General features: G+C 38.2%; 1 protein-coding gene across 4 annotated transcripts in view; it reads right to left on the minus strand.

Moving 5' to 3' along the window:
• The window catches only part of NLGN4X (neuroligin 4 X-linked), a 291,678-nt gene that overhangs the window by 91,609 nt on the left and 174,539 nt on the right, over positions 1-25,530 (minus strand). For all 4 annotated transcript variants that reach the window (XM_044768194.2, XM_044768193.2, XM_070502561.1 and 1 more), the window contains one exon: positions 22,845-22,997. In XM_044768194.2, coding sequence (XP_044624129.1) covers positions 22,845-22,997 — 153 coding nt within the window. The remainder of the gene's footprint in view (positions 1-22,844; positions 22,998-25,530) is intronic.

Below are 25,530 nucleotides of genomic sequence, written 5' to 3' on the forward strand. Positions count from 1 at the left end.
AATTATCAAAATCAGAGAACAAACTGTTCACTGTGGACAGGTCTTAATCAGCCATAGAAAATATGACAATAAAATGAAAAGTCAAAGACACTGGTATTGACCATCCCCATCCAAGCAAGGGCCATGAAAGAGGTTGTCTGGGCTGCACATGGAACTCTCATGTCCTCAAAATGCCCTCATCTCTATGATGGAGGTGGCACCTGCTGATCAGCTACAGAGGTGCCTCCCCACATGCAAGTTACACACCTCCTCTTTTTTTCAGCTTCCTTAAATTCTAAGGCAGAGTCTGATTAAAATTAGAACCTGCTGTAGTATGCAATGACAATATATGACGTCTCATTTCTGCAACAATAAAATGTTGGCATTCAGTTTCTTAGACGAAAGCTAGTGGGTAATAGTCTAGGCTCCACTCAAAAATCTCTTTTGAGACTTCAGCACTGCCTCCTGCCTCCAAGGGATTTGGGGTATGTTACTCAGTTTATTCCATTCTCAGTTACCCGAGAAGGAGAAAAGCAGCCCCTGACACCTGGCTGCTGGCCAGATGTTACCACCTAAGCATGGCTGGGAGCTGGCTTGGCCCATACAGCTAGGCTGTGGTGTTCTTCTGTGGAACATAAACCACTTCATGAGCAGCAACGTCAGGCAAAACCACTGAATGATACTCAATGGTTCTTTGCCAGTTACCGCATCAGCACCCATCCAATTTTTCCTCCTTTTAGATAACCAGTCACAGCACTACTCCCACTTCCTCCACTCCAAAGCCATGTCCTTGGAACCTCCCTAAAATCACTTGATGCAAGCCCACAATTCTGTAAGTCCTTCCTACCCCCTCTTATTCAACACACCCGACAGTATGCATTCTCCCTTGTTGCAAATAATCGATAAACCTAACTTCATTCAAGTAGAGGGGTGTCTTTAGTAGTATCTGTCTGAATATACCACCTGGGAAAATAAATATAATAATAATGTCCTCATAGGCTTTTTGTAAGAATGAAATATGATAACATATGCCACTGCTGGGGAAAGTTCTTGGAAGTTACACCGCGGAGGACAAGTAAGGCATTATCCTTATTATATCAGTCTGTGGAGAAATGTGTTAGCCAGTATTTGTGTCTCTAAGTGAAATCAACTGTGTGCTGGGGACAAGAAAACACTCCTCTGGCTGCAGAGTCAACAGGATCTCACAAACTGTTGTAAACTCACCAAAAATTATGCCACTTGGTGAAGTCCTCTCACTCAGCTTTTCTCTGACATCAAACTTTCTCTCAAATTTCGACACTTAAATTAATCAGAACACGTGATCTCCATAGCGCAATGCATCAGCATCAACATTATAGGTGACACCATACTCTTGCTAACACTAACACACGCTGGACAGCTCCTACATCTTCCAGGAGGCTCTGTAGTATTAAGGCAAAGGGCTTAACTAATCAGAGAAGGAATACAAGAGCCCTAAGATTATAAAATAAGGTTTTTTTTAACTTAAAACAAGTCCTGGCTGATATCAACTACTAAGGAAACAAGTCCTAGTGGTCCCCATGTGGCTCTGGAGTTAAACCGCTTGGATTCCAAACACATCTCCAAAGATCACAGCCAGGTTGCCCCTGGCCATGTGCTCAATCAACCCCTCTGAGCCGTGGAGTACTGTTTGGTAAAGGAATGGAAACAGCATCTTCTCTTTATATTGTTTTTGTGGACTGAATGGAATATCACAAGCACAGATCCTTACAACAGGACTGGGTGAAAGAGTGGAAGCCATCACTATAATTATTACTCTTAGTGTTAATATAATTATGAAACACCTAAGGCTGTAGATTTTCCTGTTTAGACTTAACTATGTATCATAGCCTTCAAGAAGGCAGATATCATCAAAAATAAGAAGAGAAAGTCCTTTCTCCTAAATAATTTTACCACATAGAAAGCAAACAAGAGTCATCATAAAGATTGTGGTTAACTAGTTTGGCTGTTACAAGATATAAATTGTAATGTTCTAATGTATTGATTTGGAATATGCTTAAAATATTTAAGAAAGTCTTATTGTTAGCATAGCAAGGATGTTATCATATTCTTGATGAGTGGAAGGTTTCTGCCTTTTGTTGTTTTAACTTTTTGTATCTCACTGAAATCTTTCTCCCTAAAAAATATTATTTTGGACATGCTATCTTTTTCAGACTGTCAATTACTGCATAATTTTTAGTAAATCATGTTAATAGTATAGTTTTTTTCATTCTCACCTATGTAACCTGAAATCTCTATGACAACTGTTTGATTTGGGCCAACAAACCGTATAGTCAGCAAAATTTCTTCACTCTGATCTTTTTCTTCTCTTTAGGTCAGACAGACATCTCAATTTTAAGAACAAAGATCAATTCCACTCTGGAATACAGTTCGGGAACTTCAAGCCTATGCTATTCATGCCCCTTTGTAGGCATTCTACAAGTTTATGTGATGAGTCTGACATATGGGTTGTGTCTGAGAGTGAACATTCAAACACTTGGCAGGCACTGGGAATTTAGGAAATATTGAATGCTGACTCAGATAATATTTAAGTACACCTAAAAGGATGTTTGATCCAGGGAAATCTCCTGCCACAGCATGCCAGGATTCTTATCTATGAAATGACTTCCAGATGAATCCCCTTACTTCTGAGCAAGAAATTGTTCTAAACTTTGCTTTTTAACCCCAGAAAAATTTATGTGTGCAGTGCTACTGAGTGAAATCAGGACCATTTAGCTATGCAAAAGTGACCATGTGAACTGTATAAACCAAACCAAATGGAGTGAAAAGAAAATAGGGCTTATGGTTAATAAAGCTTCAGTGGAAACACGTGTGGTTCACTTTTCATACTTCACTAAGAAACAGCATAATTTAAAATGACTTTTCATTATACTAAGAAAGGGACAGGCTATCTTCAGGAGGAAAGAGTCTCAAATTTCTTACAGCAAATTGCTGATTCATAGATCACGATTATAGACAGTAACGAGAAGATGTTCACCTGCTGAATGAGGGCTCTGATGAAAGGAACATCTGCTGGTTTTAGATCTGAGAACATTGAAGTAAAAAGCCTTTCATTTGGAGGTAAAAAATCTCCACCCCTGATGTGGACCATCTCCGAAACAACTGGAAGAATGACCTGAGACCCTTGAAAGTTTTTTATGAGCCATGGTTTTTGAATATGAAAACCACTAAATCTATGTTGAGGTAAGCACCAAGTTGTGCCAGAGTCTTTGGGAAGGCAAACTAGTTGCTAATTAAACTTAGTATAAGCCAAAACCCTATGAGAGAAATTAAGGACAAATGAAAAATGGAATACATTAAATTCTCTTTTCTTATAGTGGAAGTTGTAAGATTTTGCTTTTATTGTTATTTTAAGACAAAGGCGAATTTCACAAAATGGCTTACTTCTAAAGGATGTGGAATACATAAAATTAATTGGCTAAGGAATTTGTGAGGAACTAACAGGATGTGTGTTTGTTTGTTGCCTTGAGCCAGAAGCTCCCTGAAACCAGGGAGCACGGGCGATTAGTTGCCTGTTACAAACCAGTCTGGCACACGGTAGGAACTCAACAGGAATTTGTGTTAAATGCATGAAAGTAGACTTAAAAGAATTACACATTTTTAAAAACCTCACACAAACTTTGTCTTGCACACGGAAAGTAAATACAAAACCACATTTATTGATAACAAATGCTGTCTTTCTTTGTGAACTTATGTTCGCTCACAATACAACTACATTTAAATTATAAAATTGAGAGCAATAATGAAGATAAAATGTGTTACAATGTGCTAGATGTTTCTCAAAATGGATACTATTCATTTAGATGAGAGCAAAAGTATCTTTAGTCACAAATAGAGGGCAGTATTTAAGGCACATCTTCTACTGATGGAAACAGTACAAGGTATCCTGAGAAAATGGAAGCAATAATGTTTCATTTGATGCCATGGTGGAAGAGGCGGTGCAAGAGGAAATGAGAGGAGCAGAGAGAGTGAGCAAACATGCGCTTTTCTTTCTCTATCACTTAACAGTAAGTGATGCCAATTTGCTCTTTCTGCCCAGGCCAGCATGAGATGGGCTTTAAAAGCAGAAAACTCTTGGGTCTAATGAAGTTCTCGTTCCTCATGTTTTCCGTTCCAAAAGATTTACAGAATAAAGCTCTTTATGGATAAATGTAGACCACCAAGACGAGGGTCAAGATGAAGCATCAAGATTAAACTAGACGTTTCAGGAGGTAAATTAGATGTTGTCACATGTGTATATCAAGATGTACCCACCGTCAGGCCAGGACTGCAGTCTGGCAAAAACAAACGGCATCTGAATCAAGGGTTAGAAGTTTTACGAACCACTCAAGTTTACATATCCTGATATAATATTATAATTGCCTTTTTCAATTATATTTTACCTTCAGACTACTTGTAAATGTTTGAAAAGTTTTGTTTAAAAAGTAAATACTTCACGAGAGTTATACTGAAAACTCCGACGAAGCTAGAATGGAGATCCTGTAATGATGCATATACCCTGGCTTCTCTCACTGTGTGATGTACTGCTCTGCTGCATTTGCAAAGGAAACTTGTTCTTCCAAAAAAATGGACAGAAGATTACATTTCTTGGGCATTTAAGGTCATGTCAACAAGTGGCTAAGGCCACAACACGTGTGTTGTGTGAGTGCCAAGTGTCCGAGGTACTATAAAGATATGTGAGATGATGCTGCATCTCGAAGTGGTGATCTGTGCCCTCCTATACAAGGTAGCATTTATGCTCTCACGTGGAGTCCTCAACATGCACGTCTTGGTGGTCTTCAGCACCCAATTGGCCCTGGCTAGCTCTTGTCAGGGAGGTCCTTGCAGTGTTCTCAAGCCCACAGGTTAATAATGATGAGAAAATTACTTGGGTCTAAGGGATAGAAATAAGGCCACCCTTCTGTCTTACTCTAGTGTGAGGAAGCAATTAAAAATATGAAAAAATCTAAGCATTAAATCCAAATGCCCAATAACAATTCTATTTTTTTTTTTTTAAAGATTGGCACCAGAACTAACAACTGTTGCCAATCTTCTTTCTTTTTTTTTTTCTGCTTTTTTCTCCCCAAATCCCCTAAGTACATAGCTGTATATTCCAGTTGTGGGTCCCTCTAGTTGTGGCATGTGGGACACCGCCTCAACGCTGCCTAATGAGCAGTGCCATGTCCGTGCCCTGGATCCGAATCGGTGAAACCCTGGGCCACCAAAGCAGAGCTTGCAAACCTAACCACTTGGCCACGGGGCCGGCCCCTAACAATTCTATTAATGAAAATCCTCTATTCAGTCAAGAGTCCCAAATTTTATCATATCCCAAGTAAAGGTACGTAGCAACTTTGGCATTTGGCTCAAAGACTGAATAATCTGAGGATTACAAAGAATACATGAAGAAAAGATAGAAAATCCAGATCAAAATTGGATCTCAAATGACATTATCATTCTGAAAAGAAGTTTACCTTCCCAAATAGATGTTATTTGAATCCCGTGCTGGTGAGAAAGATTGGCCCTGAGCTAACATCTGTTGCCAATCTTCCTCTTTTTGCTTGAGGAAGATTGCTGCTGAGCTAACATCTGTGCCAATCTTCCTCTATTTTGCATGTGGGACGCTGTCTCAGCACGTCTTGACAAGCAGTGTGTAGGTCGGCACCCAGGACCCAAACCTGCAAACCCTGGGACGCCTAAGCAGGGTGTGAGAACTTACCCGGGCCGGCCCCAATCCTGTGCTGTTTACCCACCTCTCTTCAACATGGGGCGTAACTGTGGCTTTGTAACTAGAAATTATATGGCATTAATAAATGACTAGCAAATTTCATGTTCCTTTCTCTTTATTAAAAGTTATCATTTTAACTAACTACAGTAAAATGGAAAGGAATGATGTGTTGACTATTGAAAGATGAGGTAAAACTCTTTCCCTTAAAGAATAATTCCTATTTTAAAATAATTACTTAGGATACCACTGCATTTTTTTTTTCAGAAACAGCAACAACTATCCAATTGATATATATCAGTAAATATTTAAAATCACAACTTTAGCAAGGCTGATGGTCATTTATATGTGCAATTTAAGTTGACAATGAGTTTGTTTTGTTGATTCTCAAGAACTTAAAGTGGGGGTGAAAAATACCAAATCGAAATAATAATTTGTAAAAATCTTTTTCAAACTCTGAATAGCTTACATTTAAATGTAAATTCAATAATTACATAAAGTAAAACAACACTTACTAACTAAATAGTGATGTACATGCAAAATAAAACATGCAGGTGGGAGCCGAGGGCCCCATAAATGGCATGCTTGCAACATGTAATTGCTGAATGAATGCCTGGTGGAATGGATGGGATTGACAAGTGGATGCATATAAAATGCTCTCTTTTCTGCAAGTTCACACTTTTAAGGAAACTTCTTAAAATTAAGTCTTTACCTGGTCAAAAGCATGGAAATTCAATTAGCAACTCAGGTTGTTCTGACAGCAAATTGAGACGTTGGAATGGTGAAAGGTCATGTTTGACGTCATGATAAAAATGCCTCCGAATGTAGCACAAAGGAAATAAGAAATCCTTGGGGCCAGTTTTGTTTTGTTTTCTTGATTTCAGGATGTTGTGGCATGTCCGGACATGTTTTGCTTGTTTGTTATTTGGTTTATTTATATGTTCCTTTTAAGAACTGGCTTCAAATGGGCTCCTTTTACATAATTTTGAAGAGGGGAGCTCAGTGAGGCATATGCCAGCTTCAGACTTTACTTTTCTTATATTGAAGTAAAATCCACATAACATAAAATTAACCATTTTAAAGTGCCCAATTCAGTGGCACACCAGAGGTCCCTATTTCCAGCACATTCAACCCTGACCTGAGGCATCCTCATCTGCCCTCTATGAACAGAATAGACACCTCTGAATCATAACTCTCCATCTGTGGTTTTCTTCCATTATATCTCTTCTCACATTTTAAGTTCCATGGGGATTTGGACTTGAGACTCAATTCCAAATGGATCCATGGATCCCATGCCTAGTTATTCAAATGGGAGAGAGAATCAAGAAGTGAAGCAAGTGTGATGTTGCTAAACACAGATAAGGAATTGTCATTTCCTGTTTTGGTTCTTGGTTCAGTAAGATGAATCCAAGACCACTGATGCCAGGTGGATGTACAGGTAGGTATAACCTTACCTGTGAAGCACAGGAAAGTGAGTGCAGATCTGACACTCACCTGGCAAGTCCCAGTGCCACTGTGCTGATGGCTAGCATCACAAAAGACTTCTTTGCTGGCTGATGAATGCTGCTGTCAGGAGCCCTGAGGAGTGGTTCCTGCTTGCTGTCCCCTCAAATAAGACCCCCCCACCCACTACCCCCCCAGATTTCCTCCGTGAAACAGGAACCCAAAATGTTAACTCCTGTCTCAGTAAACCTCCAGAACTCTAAAACACAGCCTACCATCTCATAGACTTGATGGATGAGTTGGTAGGTTGGTGCATCCACTGTCTTCTGCATTAAATATTTTGATCATACTTTTTGTACAATATGAGGATCATAGATCTGTTTTTCTACATCAATTTATTGATTACTCATTTTGAGTTGCTATAATCTCTATTTCCCAAAGAAGGACAGGAAGTTTCCCAAATTTGAACTTCAAACAGATGGTCTCACGATAAATTATAAAAGGCAAGTGCTACTAACTTTACACCACTGATATCTTTGAAAGTTAATATAACAGAAATCCCACTGCAAATTCAAGAAATAGTAAATTCTAATTGTTAGTGATATATCACATTTGTATTGTTCCATTCCTATCTTAAATTGTTCAATAATCTCTAAATCTATACTTGTACCAAGACTATTATTTCTCAATGGGTAGATCTTAAAAGTTCTCATCAAAAGTAAAAAAAATTGTAACTATATGAGGTGATGGACGTTAACTAAACTGATTGTAGTAATCATTTCACAACATATTTACATGTATCAAATCATCGTGTTGTACATCTAAACTAATACGATGTAATATCTCAGAGTAATGAGGCTATCTGTGTATATTAATAAAGGAAGAAAGAAGATTAATGAATGGGCTCTTAGTACCTACTGGCAATCTTATCCCCAGTACTCCTTACACTGAAACCAATAATTTTGCCAATTCAGGGAAAAAGAAAGCATAATTGTTGGCCAGAAGGAAAGCAAGTTTATTTCCATTCAAATGAATCCCTACCAATAACCACCATCCTAAATTCAGGAATACATATCTGTATCTCTAAAGTAGGATTCTCTGGAGTTATTCTAGGAAATAAAAAAATTAAAGTCTAAAGAATCTCTCTATAATGGACTCTTATTTTCATTGCCAAACCTTCCGCTGGTGGAGCAATAAGATGATACCATCTTTCAGGAAAAAATCTCCCACGTGTGAGCAGTGGGCTAAGATTTTCATTAAAAGTCTATGAGTCACTTTAAAATTTGAGACATATTTGAATGGTTCCCTTTTTAAAAACCCACATTAATCATGTATGTTAATTTTTAGGAACCTCCATTTTGAGATGGCTTGAGGCCAACTCACAATTTCCAGATAGGGCATTAAGGAGCATTTGTAATTGGATTTTATAATAGAGGGAAAAGGTGGAAAGAATATAGCAAAGTGATAGTTTTTGCTTTATATTTATTGCTTTGTAATTGAAGAAGAAAATGTGAGATATAGTCTTACGTATTGCTGGAACAAAGGCATATGTTTTGTAGCCAATGGGAAAAAATGCTTTTGCTGCTTTTAAAACTATTGGGGAAGTTTTAAAGGTTCAGAAAATAAACTTCTTGGGGCTGGCCCCATGGCCAAGTGGTTAAGTTCATGCACTCTGCTTCAGCAGCCTGGAGTTCACTGGTTGGGATCCCGGGTGCAGACCTACTCACTGCTCATCAGGCCATGCTGTGGTGGCATCCCACATAGAAGAACTAGAATAACCTACAAGTAAGATATACAACTATGTACTGGGACTTTGCGGAGAAAAAAAGAAGGAAGATTGGCAACAGATGTTAGGTCAGGGCCAATCTTCCTCATCAAAAAAGCATAAAAAAACAAAAATAAAAAAAGTAAACTTCTTGATACTGCATGGCTACATTATTTGAAAGCAAAAGGGAGCAAGAAGGTGAAGTTGTAGAATGTCCTAGGATCTTCTATGAATAGGGACTGGAGAGTCTTGAGCCAGGTTTCATCCTGAGCCCAGGGACACAAGGAATGAAAACATTGGGTACTCCTGTATCCACACACATATATATCACAATAGTGAGCCATTTCAGAAAGTTAGGTATCATGGATTGAATAGTGTCCTCCAAAAATTCATGCCCATCTGGAACCTCAGAATGTCACCTTATTTGGAAAGGGGTCTTTGTAGACGAAATTAGTCAAGGATCTCTAGATGAAATCATACTGGAGTAGGGCAGGCCCTAAATCCAATGACTGGCTTCCTTATAAGAGGAGAGACACAGACACAGAGGAGAAGACACATGAAGATGGAGGCAGAGATGGGAGGGAGGTGGCCACCGGCCAAGGGACACCTGGAGCCCCCAGCAGCTGGAAGAGGCAGGAAGGACCCTCCCCTGGAGCCTCCAGAGGGAGCGCAGCCCTGCAACCACTCTATCGCAGACTTCTGGGCTCCAGAACTGGGAGAGAATACATTTCTTTTGTTTAAGCCACCAAGTTTGCAGCAATTTGATACAGCAGCCCTAGAAAATTAATACACTGAGATTTTGAGATTATCAAAGAAACTTGCCAGCCATTTGCAAAACTTTATGACAGCTCTCGGAGAAATCACAATTATTTTCTTGTTATCATAATTGTTTAAAATACACATGGAAAGAGCTAAAGAAAAAATCTGTTATAGAGCTCTACTGTTTAGGTTTGTTTTTATTACTATCAAAATCTGATAAAAATATAAGGATATGCAGATTTTTAAATTTTTTTTTAACCATAGGTTTCCATTCAAGATCACATGCATGCCACAGACATAAATTGTCTCCATTCAAGCTAACCTACACATAATGAAGATAAACCCTGAACTGGGGACACTGGCATAAGTAGATGTTTCAAGGAAAGTAGAACATTTACTATTCGTGAAAAAAGAACAGCTGCCAAATATAAGCAGTGGAAATAAATATGGTTTACATAAAATGAAGCATTCATGGCTTTTGAAAACCAGGAATTCACTAATACTGCAATAAAAAAAATGTTCAAGTAAATATCTTCTCTCCTGTGTTAAGTAGCTAGCATTTTGCAATTTGCAATCAAAGACACTACAACAGCTAATCATCCAGGAGGTGTTTACTATCTGGTAGCACTCAGAAGACAAAGTATTGTGAGCTACGGCCCCAGCCCTCAAGGAGGTTAGAAATCTGTTCCAGGAAGTAAACATTATCCACACGAAGAAACAAAGCCACACACAACTGAGTGTGAATTTTACGGTTCAAAATTAGTTCAGTGACAGAGATGTCATGCCTGTGTGACCCTCCATTCTGAGAAGAGAGAAACACAAAAGGCAGGTGGTTCTCAAGGGGGTTGATGCTTCCCTCTCTCTCCCCTTCCCCATTAGGGGACACTCAGCAGTGCCTTGAAATATTTTTGGTTGTCATGACTGGGCGTGGGAGGCATTACTGGCATCTGGTGTGTAGAGGCCAGGGACGCTGCTCCACATCCTACAATGCACAACACAGTTCCCCACAAAAAAGAAACGTCCAGTCCAAAATGTCAATATTGCCCAGGCTCAGAAACCATGAAATCGATAATATACTTAGCATAAGAGGTTAAGCCCTTCCATGCTAAATATTTATCCACGGCGCTCATCATATCATATCATACTATGCATTTTATGATATGTGTCTTTTTGATTTTTTTTTCTCACTGGAATAAAAACGTTCTATGCTCAGGGATTTTTGTCTTTTTTCTTCACTTCTTTATTCCCAACAGAAGGAATCATGTGGCAAACAGCAGGTCTTCAGTATATACGTCTTAAATAAATGAATGAATGAAATCCACTATTGTCCTTGGCAAAGCTGTCTCTGCAGGGTAAGAAAGTGTCTTAACATCATTTAAGTTATACACACATAGCTCTTTTTCTCTCTCTCTTATGTTTTTTTCTTTTTAAATTCAGGGCTCCCTATAAAACCTTGTGAATTTTGCTTGTCAATTCACAGCTGAAACATGCTTTATCTTTATTTTATTGACAGTTACAGGGAGTTAGTGTCTTATGGTCAATGAAGAAATTTGCATTGCAGTTTGGTCAATGCTGGTGTTCCCCTGATAGACAAACCAACTCTGCCAAGCTCACAAATTTAGATTCCCAAACCTGCAGTGGCAGAATCAAATCCCCAATCATGGTAAACTGGTTGAAATGAATCCATATTTGGAGATCCTTTGATGGCACTCTGTCCTACATACACTTCATCCATTCTTGCATCCATAAATCGGGTTGGTACAATGATTAGCCACTCCTTAAAGATGGAGACAGTAGTGGGGCTCAAGACTGGATGGACTGTCATGATAGCAGAGTTTGTGAGATACAATAAGTGGGCCAGCCTGTTTTGGCAACAAGAGTCATTATGCAAAGTTGTAGATAAGTGAGGCTGAGGACTAAGAATTCAGATCCATAAATGGTAAGAAAAAGACAAAGGTGAGTTGCTGGTCCCCCTATTTGCACTCAGCTTGATGAGTAATATGGAGCCTTTTTGTTTCAAAGTGCAGGTTGAAATTTCAAGTGGAAATAGCCTCTGGATGAGTAGAACAATGGGAATGAATATTCAGTGAAAAGATTAGGGTGAGAGATGTGAATTGAAGTGACGTCATCTTTGATGCAAGCATTGGATGCCTGACAGCAAATGAGCTCAAAAGAAGGATGACAAGATCTTCAGAGGACTGCAAGTGAAGAAAGTGAATTAGTAATGACAACATGTTCAGCAAGGAAAATCCCAGGCCGGGATGGCTTCACTGCTGAATCCTACCGATCGCTTAATGGCGAATTAACACCAATCCTTCACACGCTCTTTAAAAAGACAGAAGAGGAGGGAACAATTCCCATTCATTCTGTGAGAAGAGTAGTATCCTGATACGTAAAGCTGACAAAGACATCACCGGAAAAGAGCTGTATAGATTCATCTTTCTATAAATATAGATGCAAAAATCCTCAAAAAAATACTAGTAAGCCAAATCCAGTAATACATCAAAAGGATTATCACCGTGACCAAGTGGGATTTATTCCAGGATGCAAGGCTAGTTTAATTTTTTACAAATTGATTAATGTAATATATCATATTAATAGAGAAAAGGACAAAAACCACATGATAATATGTTTTAAAAAATCAACTCAAAATGAATCAGATCTAAAATAAGATCTAACACTATATAATTCTGAGAAAAAAATATAGAAGTAAATCTGTGTGACCTTGGGTTAGGCAAAGGCTTACACACCAAAAAAAGAGGAAAAAAAGAAAAAAGAAAAAACAGATAAATTGAGCTTTATCAAAATTCAAAACATTTGTGCTTCAAAGGCTACCACCACAAAAGTCGGGGGGGAAAATGGGAGTAGAGGGGCCTGCCTGGTGTCATAGTGGTAAAGTTCGTGCGCTCTGCTTTGGTGGCCCAGGGTTTGCAGGTTTGTATCCCAGGTGTGGACCTGCATACCACTCATCAAGCCATGGTGTGGTGGCATCCCACATACAAAATGGAGGAAGACTGGCACAGATGTTAACTTAGCCACAATCATCTTCCTCAACCAAAAAGAATAAGATTGGCAACAGATGTTAGCTCAGGGCCAATGGTCCTCACCAAAAAAAAAAAAAAAAATCGGAGTAGATATTTGCAAATTCTATATCTGATAAGGAACATGTATCCATAACATGTTATCAAAAAAAAAAAACCCCAAAACCTTGCAACTCAATACTAACAAGATAAATACCCCAATAAAATGGACAAAGAATTGGAACAGACATTTCTACAAGGAAGATAGACAAATGGCCAGTAAGCACGTGATAACATGCTCAATATCAGTAGTCATCAAGGAAATGCACATAAAATATGGTGCTGTTTTATACCCACTAGGATGGCTAGCATCAAAAAGAGACAAGAACACATGTTGGTGAGGATGCGGAGAAATTAGAGCCCTTATGCTGATAGAAATGGAAAATAGTGCAGCCACTTCAGAAAAGAATTTGGAAGTTACTCAAATGGTTAACCAGAGTTACCATATGACCTAGAAATTCTACTCCTGGGTATATACTGAATGAAAACATATATCCACACAAAAACTTGTACATGAATCTTCACAGCACCATTATTCAAAATACAGTGATGCGTTCCTTAACGATGGGGATACATTCTGAGAAATGATAAAAGTCACATTAGGTGATTTTGTCATTGTGCAAACACCAGAGTGCACTTACACAAACCTAAATGGTATAGCCTACTCCACACCTAGCCTGTATGGTACTAATCTTATGGGACCACCACTGTATATGTGGTGCATTGTTGACTGAAGTGTCATTATGTGACACATGATTATATCCAAGAAGTAGAAACATCCAAACGCTCATCAAAAGATGAATGGACAAACAAACCAAGTTATATCCATACAATGGAAATATTATTTGGACATAAAAAATAACAAAGTACTGATATATGCCACAACGTGGATGAATCTTGAAAATATGATGTTCAGTGAAAGAAATCAGACACAAAAGACCACATATCGTATGACTGCATTAGTGTGCAATGTCTAGAAAAAGCAAATCCATAGAGACAGAAAGCATATTAGTAGTTGCCTAAGTCTGGGGACTGGGGAGAATAGGTATTGAGTTTTTCTTTGGGGTGATGATAACGTTCAAAAATCAGATGGCATTGATGGTGGTGCCACTTCATGAATACACTAAAGGCCGTTGAATTGTACACTTTAAATGCATACATTGTATATACACTATTTTAAATAAAGCACTCAGACCATGAAAAAGTAGAAGTGGAAACAAACGCAATAGGTCATTTACATATTAAGTATCCCAAGAAGATTAAGTTATATGAAGATGCAGTGAAGGCCGTTAAAATGATTTGGGGCACCAGAGAAAATGCTTATGACACATGAGTGGCCCAAGAGAGGACAGTTTTGACAAAATGTGATTAAAAGGGAGGAAGTTGGTTAACCAGGCATGAAAGGGGAAGAAATAGACAAGGTATAACTGAAAAATGAGCACCATGAAAAATACAGATGCAGAAGTGATGAGGCCATTTGCTCAAGATTCTTTTTTGTAAAGATGTGAAATCCTATGCATGGCTTTAACAAAGAACTACTAAGGGAAAGGATGAATGATATTTCTAAATGATATTATAAGTTTATATTTAGGAGGGAGAAAGGGATAGCAATGAGGGGAAAAGATTCTTAGAGATTCAGAAATATATTGAAAGAGGCCCTTGGTGGGTTTTCCTCCATGTGTTCAAAAGGCACAGAATGGAGTAAAAAATATATATATATATATGTGTGTGTGTGTGTATATATATATTTCTTTTTAGACAGTAATTTGTATATACATATGTATATGTATATTGGCCAGATCTCTAAGAAAAAAGAACGATTGGGTCATCTAAACAGTTTTTGGGATATTTTAGTAGAGACAGGGGTCATGATAGAATGGTAGAATGATGGAATGATAGAAAACATTTCTCAGTCCAAACTGGAAACATTTCCCCATTCCAAAATTGTTTTCCCAACTCTGGTACAAATTCTAGTTTATTGGATAGAACTCACAGCGTCTCTCTTCAAGATCATGTCATATGTATCTCTATACTGAAATGTCTATCTTTATAAGAATGCATTTATCCCACCTACCTGTTTATGACTGTACTCGTTTCACAGGACACAATTTTCTTTCCATAATATCTGAGCGTATGATAAAAGCCATTGTGCTGAATGAAAGAGAAATCAGCACATGCCATCTCAAATAATTAACAGAATCAACAGAGCCCTGCAACTGATTTATCTACATGAAGACCCTAGCTCACACTGTCATGGCTGTAACAGCAAAGGATTGTGACATTTAGTGTTCTAACATATTTCTGAATTTTTTATACCAGGAATTGCATACTTCATTCAAAAAAGCCATTTTTTTTTAATCAAAGGAAAAACTACCCTACCCGTTAGATCAGACTTACCCAATCAATATGTTACAATGTCATTTCATTTGAAAAATACATTATATTGCTAAATGAACAATGTATCTGCCTTATGTGGGTTACATTTTGCTCCCTAAAAAATTCACGTTGAACCCATACCTTGCATCTTCTAGAGCTCATATTCATAAAGTCAATGACTTACTGACGTGTGATTAGGCCAAACTAGGAGAGTTACACTAGATAAGAGAATGTGCCCTCATGGTATCACTCCTACAATGTGTGTGAACACATGCACATTCATCTCAGGTTTCTTGTGAAGCAGGCTACTATAGCTTTACAGGTTAACGTCAGAAAAAAATAAAAGATCTGCAGGCCAGAATTTGTATAGTTGTGGAGTATTTCAGCCTCAGCAGTCTTTAAATTTCCTACTCTGATTGCCTTTCAGGGATTTCTCCATTATCTGACTTGAAAGAACTAATTTCCTTGACTATAACAAGGGACGGAAGAAAAGGTAGATAGGAAGCATTCAGGATACATAGATACAGATTATATATATATATATAAAATATAATCTTCCAGGGATTGTTTAAAAAATATTTCTGTGGGGGCCTTCCCGGTGGCGCAGCGGTTAAGTGCGCATGTTCCGCTACTCAGCGGCCCAGGGTTCGCCAGTTCGGATCCCGAGTGCAGACACGGCACCGCTTGGCACGTCATGCTGTGGTAGGCATCCCACATATAAAGTAGAGGAAGATGGGCGCGATGTTAGCTCAGGGCCAGGCTTCCTCAGCAAAAAGAGGAGGACTGGCAGTAGTTAGCTGTGGGATAATCTTCCTCAAAAAAAAAAAAAAAAAAAACAAATTTCTGTGACAGAATTATCACCAGAATCTTAATTTCCAGCTCACTCCAGTGAAGCTCATGTATCTTGGCTCTCAATTTCAATGCTTCCCCCTGGAACTTTCCAGCTTCTCCAAACACTCAAATCCCCAGTGAACTTCTTTTCATTTGCAATAATGCTCATGTCCCTTCTACTCATGAAGACAGAGGCCAACTTATTGTAATCAACTAAAAATGCTCAACCCTTCATACAGTACGTGAGAAGAAAAATGAAAAAAAATACAAAGGAGAGAAAGTGGTTTGAATCTTTTAGAATTAGTAATCTTAAGAGACTGTTTAGAATGTAAAAATTCTGGGAAAGAACATTTTTTAAGGTACATCCTCTGTGATTATTAAGTCAAGCTGACATGATACTCTGGAATCAACTAACTGGAAATTATGTATTTATTGAATAGATTCTCCTATCAAGTGTGTCTTAACATTGTTATTTCCAAAAATGGCTAGGCAGGTAACAAAAAAATTCCAACTTCTTTTAAGAAATTCTGAATCACCCATAAAGAGATCAAGGAGACTGTCCTTGCTAGTTAATAATTTAGTGCATTTGAGATTCAAAGAAAAAAGTCTTTTGTACATTCTCTCCACTCTTCTCCTAATTTTCTTCACCCAAAAAAATCCCTTCACATCTCTCTTCATTTCCATTTGATGCAGAGTTTACTTCCCCGTGGCCCTCCGCCACCTGAGAACAAGGGATCCTCTTGGCTCTGCTGTCCACATCAACCTTTATGTAAACAGCACCTTCCTCATCATAGTCTTTATCCCACTGCAGTGTTTCTATATCAGCTCCCATCTGCTTCTGAAGTCCCAAAGACAGAGCACGCATCCCATACGAACACTCTTCCTTATTTGTTGACCAAATAATTTTAATGCAGTGGGCATGGTTAGCCACCAGGAGGCAGAAGAGGAAAGTCCAAGAAAATGACTATGGAGAACAAAACATGACCATGAACTTGTCCACTCCCAGAGTTCCGGTTCATATCAACACCAGCTACAACAAAGAGCAGATTATAGTGTTTCCACATGAATATTAAATGCATAGAAACCTATTGATAAAGAAGACAATGAAAGAATTTTTTTTGGAAAAATCTCTTGGTTTTTGTTTTTTGCATAGCTTTTGGACCAGAGAGCGATGCCAACCCTCCCTTCCCCAATGCATGCATCCTATACCTGTGTTATCTAGAGTACATGCTCCCCCCCGCCCCCCAGCCTGTCTTTGAGAACCATATCTGCAAACGTTGCAACAATGAGACCCAGAGCCTGTTCCCAGGCTGGCTGATAACCTCAGCCACCCACCAAAAAGGGTCTTATACGAGGGTTCCCATCCTTTCCTCCCACCGTCTTTCATTTCCTGGTTTTGAGTGCTCCCACACAAGTCCTCTCCCCTCCGCATCCCATGCTCTCACACTTCTCCCATATCTCTTACTTCTTGACTTTTGTTTGTTTTTCTCTAAGTGAAACACTCCACCTACCCTTTGTACCCATATAACTTTTTATGCCAGCGTTTTTTTGTAGCTTAGTAATGCACGCTTTCTCTTTTAAGACGAAGAAAGGAAACTTTTCCAGTAAGAAATCCCGTCGGGGAAATCTGAGAGGAGAGGGAATACGCTGGAGTTAAGAGGGCAGCATCGAGACATGGAGATCCTTGAAAGGGGAAATAATTTTTTATTTTTGTATACACATTTATGAACTTTTGACTTGATACACAAGATGTGCTCTATTTGAAATTTAAGACAAAATTCTTAAAAAAACATATAAAAACAAAGAAGGGGGGAAGATTCTTAGGGGAAAAAAAAGTGAAAGCACCCAATAGTGAGCACATTCAATTCCCAGATGACAGAGGAATGCACATGCCATCTATACAGCAGCTTGACATTTTGCAGAAGAGGTGTATATGGCATATTATAGTGACCTACTAAAGTAGCGCTGTTGCAAAATGCTTGTGCAGAAATGCACACACATGGGATTCACACTATAGCTCTTTTCAGGAACTTATCAATCCTCAACTCCAATGATTCCCAGACCCCTTTTAGTGAATTAAATCTGACATGGAATACCAATCTTTCAAAGGCACAACAATGAAATTACTCTGGCTGATGTCAAAGGGCCTCCAGATGCCAGCCATCTTCCATTTCAGATGGAAACCGAGACCCAAAAAGGAGACCAGAACAGCAAAGGCAGCCACACCATTCTAGCATGCATATAGCTCAAGTCATGCAGATTTTAATTCAAATGCTCTTCTTGCTCTGCATATAGACTGCCTTTATTTCAAAACATTGCTGTCTTATATCCAAAGTTATGACATCAATTCACCTAACTGGGTTTATACAATGGGTGACCTTAAAGAGAAAGGGAACTTCAGAACACTGCTAGTTACACAACCTTCCCTGGGAGGAAAACTTTCAAGATAGCTACAACACCTGAAAAATGAGCAGGTGTTCCTGATACTCTTTTGAATCATTGAAAAAGTCAGTATGTACCTATGGGCAACATTTCCTAAGACCACAAAATACCTGTCAGGTGAGAAATCCATTGAAGACATCATTTGGTTCAACGGTCTCAACTCTACTTGAGGGCAACAGACAGGAAGTAGGCAATGGAATGGGTACTAGCAGTTAGACACTCAACTCGATGATAAAGTGTTAGAGCCACGGTGCCCAAGAGATTTGATGTGACAAATGCCATTATTGGGGCAGATACCACCATCACCATGCACCATAGTAGACTACAAATAATAAATCAGTGGAAATGAATCAGCAACCCAGGACCCGCTTTGAGGAACATAAGAATACATTGTAAGCATCATGTCATAATTTTTTATCTAGATCAACAATAAGTGCCTTTGACATTTTTTGTGCAATTACAGAAGCTAAACCTGACGCTGAAGTGGTATTCAGTTTCCTAACTCATTTTGTAGTTTACCTGATTCCCTTCCAAGGGCATTTATGAGGATTAAGGGAAGTAACATCTACAGCAATCTATTGCTGGACACACTGCAGGCTCTCAATGAGTTGGTGCCAAAGTTTATAGAGAGGATTGTTTCAAAGCAAAAATAACATAAAGCAGGCATGAGACAGCAAACTGTAGGACAACCCAAAAGGTAATACCATGTGAGCTAAACTGAGATGAATATTTGATTGCAGGTAGAATCAGCCAACTGAAGCTGCAAAGACATGCAAATTGGAGACAATTAATGAGAGAAGTGGAGGTAAGAGCCACAAATAAGTAAATCCCAGGTATTTCCATCAGGAAGCATCAGGGAGGAGATCTCTCTTTTATACCAAAGGGCTTTGAACAATTATCATGACAAAAAAATACGAGGCAGCTTTGATAGGACTCAAGTTTTGGCTATATATGCCTTCCTAATGACAAAGGTGTATAGCAGAACAAAGAGGAAATATGCTTATAAAAGAGCATCTCTCCTGAAAATAAGTGGAACAGCAGTTAAATCATCGGACCTTATGTGGGTGTAAATAATTACCTTATAGCCATAATGATACATCCCAGTTTCCCTGGGACAATTCCAGTTTATTAATAGCATATTAATAACTCTCAAAGTGTCCTGGATTTGACAATAAATTATACGGTCAATGGCTAGAAGATTGTGTGGCACAGTTTTGATTAAAGAAAACATTCATATTTCAAAAAGCAAGCATGAAGATCTTCTCATTTATTTCACATTACAAGCACCTTATAATTTTTTTTTTAATTAAGATGATTTGGTTCGGATGACAGTATTGGATAGATATTAGCCATTACGTACTTGGCCAGTTTCAATTAATTCTGTGGGTCAACAGTGCTATTAATACAATGTCCAGTGACATTAATAGCAGTGCAAATTATAAGGTGACTGGGTGTACTGGTTGCCAGTAATGGCTGTGAAACTTCACATACATAAACCCACTGGACCTTTATACTGTATGTATAATAACCTTGCAAGGGAGACAATGCTACCACCTTCCATAGAGACTCAGAAAAAATGAGCTGACTTCCTCAGTGTCACACCACAGACATGGAATAGAGGGAAGATGCTAGTTCATTTCTATCTTGTTCTGAAATCTATGCTTTTTCCACTCCAGCATCCTGCTTCCATTTTTACCTTTTTAACCCTCTCTTTGGGGTAGGAAAATAGCATTTGTTACTCTGTAAAAAAATAATAATTATCTCAAACAATATTTTTCCTTTCCTCAGACATAAAAGTAGCATTTATGCATTTATTATTTTTTGAAGAAAAACTCAACCAATATTTCAATGTTTTGCTAAAAACATATGCATTTATATCAAAAGCACTAATTGGAATGATCATCACTGTGAATATTGTGCCATTTTACTTGGTCATCTTTTAAAATATCTGGATGCCAATAGTTTAGAAATATTTTTGAGGGGCCAGCCTGGTGGTGTGGTGATGAAGTTCACACTGCTTAGGCGGCCCAGGGTTTGCAGGTTCAGACCCCAGGCATGGAACTAGTGCTGCTCACCAAGCCACACTGTGGCAGCGTCCCACATGAAATAGGGGAGGATTGGCACAGATGTTAGCTCAGGGCCAATCTTCCTCACACAAAACAATTAAAATTAAAAAATGTATATTTTTGAGACCAACAACAGTGATTTCCTACAAGGAAAAAGTGAATGCTGCCTAACAGTTTTCAAGAGGACAATAGCAAAGGCAAGACCCATGATGGAGATAAATGAAGTGACATTTTAAAAACTCTGTCACCATGTATAATCTGCAATGTTGGCACGTTTCACTCCATCCAATATGATGGGGTCTGTAGTATTCTCGGCGGTTCCACAGTAGCTCATTTGCAGGATGTAAAGAGACCGGCAGAGAGATGCCAAACTGCTTTTTTAATTTCCATGTCACCTCTCTCACGGCTATCTGTTATCTTACCATGATTTTTCTCTTAACTTTCAGTAGCGAAAGGTAGACTTAAAATTTTTCAATGAGAAAAATTCTAAAACTAAGAACATTTTCTTCTTTTCAAATTAACATGCATATAATTCCCACAGTACTTGTCCAGACCTGCACTTAACTCACGAACAGGCCAAACTGATAAGAGATTGCCGTGTAAAGCTGCTTAATACAGTTGGGCTTTAGAGGAGAAAAATCAATTTTTTTTGAAATCTAACCTTGTAAGTAACATCTACACATTGTTATTCCACCAAAGGAAGAACTTGATCAATGCCTGGTGCTTCATTCAGAAAACAGTGCCCAGAGTGCCTCCTCGGTCTGATGATGCTACACAGGGTCCAGCACACTGCCCTCTTTGAAAGGGCTATGTGCAGCTCCCCCCACCCCGCGACACGTTGTCGCCTCTCCCCACCTCTTTGTTAGAATAGACCTTTTGTCAAAGATCAAGAAACACGATTTCCTGTTTCAAACACTAGTGGCCAAAGCATCTAGCCAGAAGCCTCTGAAAAATATTCGGAGAGGCATGCAATCATTACTCTGTCAAATTAATGAAAATTGCTCCACAAAGATCTGGCTCATAGAACCTACGAAATAAGAAAAAAATAAAATCATGAAATGAGAAGGCCCTTGACTTTAAGCTTTCCTGTTTACTTTAAAGTAAAAAACCAACAGAGAATTTTGAGTACTTTATTAATGCTCCAAAAGACATGCCTTTGCCAACATCTATAGATGATTTGCATTTCTCAATTAGAAATGAATTTCTACTACTCACCCTCCTCCTGTAGTCTTTTATAGGTGAATGTTTTCACATGTGAATGAAAAAAAAGTGCTTGAAATAAAATTAAAACATCAAGCTGAAAAGAAACTATTCCTGGTAATATTTGCCTATTTGGAGAAAACATTTTCAGTCATATTTCTTGCTTGATAGATCTTCATTAGTCCATTTTATTTTAGTTTTTATATTTTACCATAACCATCCTGTAACATACACGTCTCACTCATAACCATTGTTAAAAATTCAATTTTCTACATAATTTCAATGCATTTTTGCCTTGAAAACAAACATTTTTTTGCATAAAAATATCATTCGTGAACAGTACAACAGCAGGGAAAAAAAAACACAGAAGGAGGCGAATCTCAAAATATTACGCTGAAATATCTATTTTTTCCACCTCCCAATTGGAAGACAATGAAGGAAACATCAAAGCAATGTCGAGCTACTCCTGAACTGCCACGCACTTAGCCAATACCCTTTAACTGTAAGTCACAAACGGTTACAAATTCAACAAGAGGTAAGTTCCATTGCACGCAAACGCAATGGCCACACGTCAACACACAGCAATTCTTCAAGGCCCAACGCACACAGATAATCAGTAACAGAATTTGGTAAAATATTTTCCTACACACAGAAAACTAATTAACCTACCTACACAACCACAAAAGAAAGCAATATCTATCTCTTACCAAATTATCAATTCTTACCAAATTATCACCCATTGCCAAATATGCTACCATACACATCACCTAGGTGTGTTCACTCCACAGAACTACGTCAGCTAATGAAGTCGCCATTCTGCCCAAAGAAAGAAAAGTGCTTTACAAAAATTTCATTTGAATTGACGACTTTGGAGTCTGCATTTGTTTGAGGAGGGATTGGAGTGCCATGAAATAAAATTCCTGGATTTAAAACTGCACACTAAAACAAACAAACAAACAAACTGCACACTAAAAAAACAGACTGCACGTGCATGCAAGTATTAAGAGGAACAGACAAATCCTAACGTGTGAAGTGAGCACTTGTGAAGTAGAATTTCCTAGGAACTGGAGGAACGTAATTCCAATTAGTGAGTCCCAACAAGATAAACATCAGAACTTTGTCCCTGCCTGTTGCACAGTCATTTGCATGACGGAATCACTCACCTAAAATCCCCAGCCGGTAGTTAATTGTTATCACGATGACGTTCCCGTAGCTTGCCAGAATGCTGCCGTCGATCATATTGCCGGTACCCTCCATGTAAGATCCGCCGTGGATATAGACCATAACTGGCTTCTTACTGTTCTGATCATGGATGTCTGGAAAAAGAGCCAGATAAGGAAATACAATAAAGAATCATACTGATTAACTGATGCTAAACAAAGGGCAAAGGACACTGGTTACTTTTCCTAGCTTTGACTTGAATCAATCCCATGTCTATTTTTGAATTATTCACCTTGATAAGATTACCTAAGGAAAATGGTTAATGTTATTATATTTTCTACATATAGAAATTGTATTTTGAGAAGCATATACATATTTAAGTAGTACACATGCACATGTATGTTTCCATATATATCTAAAACACTAAAAATTAAAGGATTTAGATGAAATACTTTTGTTCCTAAATGGTGCTAAACCCTAAAAGGTGATTTAAATTGAAGAAGCACATGGCATCCATTACAAAATATATTTTCATTGTCTGAGTGTGAAACCAACTTCAAAATTATTGTTTATTTTTAGTATAAGTGCCATCTTTGGTCAAAGGTGAGTTATAAACTCATTTTCAACTTAATAAGGGGAACATAAGAGGAGGAGTGAAATTATAAATTCTCAATGCAGGATAGATGGTGACAAAAAACAAATCAAGGGTCAAAAATTATCAACAGAACAGAAATGTGTAAAAATGAAAACAAAACAAAAAAAGATGTCCAAGTAAATGTTTTTTGCTCTGGCTAACTGGTTGTAATATCCCAACATATGTAAGTGCCATAAAGGAAAGAGATGTAACAGAAACAGCACAAGACTGCAGTCTCAAGATCAAATTACTGAAATGCTATATACTTTCATAGGGAATATAAACTCCCATTGTGATTTGCAAACAGTGAGCACTCTTAGCAATTACTTTATTATTTTATTGAAAAATGACGTAAAAACAGTATTTTGCAAGGGTCTGTGATAATAAAAATTCAGACACCATTTGTCCATTTGTGGAGCCTGCTTTCTGAAAAGTTATGATTAAATAACCTACCTAGTGTTAATCATCCCTTAGACTTACATTTAATGTTTAAGAAGACTGACTTCAGCTGTAGTTATTTATGGATATATATATATGTATACGTGTGTGTATGTGTGTGTGAATAATTTAAATATCTGTATGTTATCAAAAGAAAACCGAATTTACCCATGTACATTAATTTTCACTGTTTTTTTAAGGAAGACTAGCCCTGAGCTAGCATTCGACATCAATCCTCTTCTTTTTGCTGAGGAAGATTGGCCCTGAGCTAACATCTGTGCCCATCTTCCTCTACTTTATATGTGGGCTGCGTGCCACAGCATGACTTGATAAGCAGTGTGTAGGTCCATGCCTGCGATCCAAACCTTCAAACCCTGGGCTGCCAAAGCAGAGCGCCTAAACTGGAGCGCTATGCCACTGGGCTGGCCCCAATTTTCACTTTTTTATTCAACAGAGTTTTTATTATCTTAATTCACCGAGACACTTTTGAAATATCAGAAAGGAATTTTAAGGAAATGAACCACCATCATATGGATTGTGGCTACTAATAAAATGAATTATGATCACGATTTCAAAATGTGGTCATTAGGTGTCACAATACAGTGTACAGAAGGCAGGAGAAACTCACTGGTCACAGTCAAGTACAGAAAAAGAGTGTCAAGCTGTCCATGTGTCTGCAGATAGTTAATCCACAGCAGAAGAACATCTCTTATTTTCTCATATAAAATTCAAATAGAAAGTAAAAATCCTTTGTTAATTAATTATTCACCATATGCTCTGTGGAATTTTTAAATAAAACTGCTGTCTATAAGGTGTGGCGTTTGCATGTTCCACCCCTCTCTCTGGCCCCTGATTTGCTGCTTTTGCCCCTATTTATTTTACCATTAGCTGCTGTTGGCGACTCCTTGTGGAAAGGGAATAAGTAAAGATTTTGAGGGCTGCTTTAAGGGGTTTCCCCAGAGAAAACATTAGGTTAACATCTCTTACCTTCCGAGACACATATAACAAGGTTCTCTTGAACTTGAAGAATAACCAGATGCCGTATTAATTTAAAGTTTAAAGAAAAATCACAAGTTACCGGTATTAAATGAAAACTAGATGGCATTTTAATGGTAATAAAGTTGCATTGAAAGCATTGCAGAAACAGATACTACTGATCGAAAGAAAATATACTAGAAGGAGAGCACAGAGCAAGGTGCAAATTACATCCTTAGATGGTTTACACCATCTCTTAAGAGAATAAGGAGAAGGGTTTTCTATAAATATACACATATATGTTTGAATGCTGACAGAACACTGCAGGTGCTGTGGGGCCCTCACCAAAGGAGAGGCTAGCTGCTGAATCAGGTGCAGATGTGATCTTCTGACCCCATCTGAAGAGCTCTCTTGGAGAGCTACTAGAGGTAGGGACAGCCCTGTGAATGTAGGTAAAAAATAAAATAAGATAGAATAATGTTAAGAGAAGACCAGGCATGAAAGCAATGTCGGCAAAACTTCTTTTCTTGGAGAGCCATTGATTTTTGAAAGACATCAAAGAGGGCAGCAAAAAGAAGACATTGATAAAAAGGTACTTTTGGGGAGATTTTGGTGCCCTGCAAGGGTAGCTCGCTGCTCAA

Source organism: Equus asinus, chromosome X (genome assembly GCF_041296235.1).
Source record: "Equus asinus isolate D_3611 breed Donkey chromosome X, EquAss-T2T_v2, whole genome shotgun sequence".
Taxonomy (NCBI): Eukaryota; Metazoa; Chordata; class Mammalia; order Perissodactyla; family Equidae; genus Equus; species Equus asinus.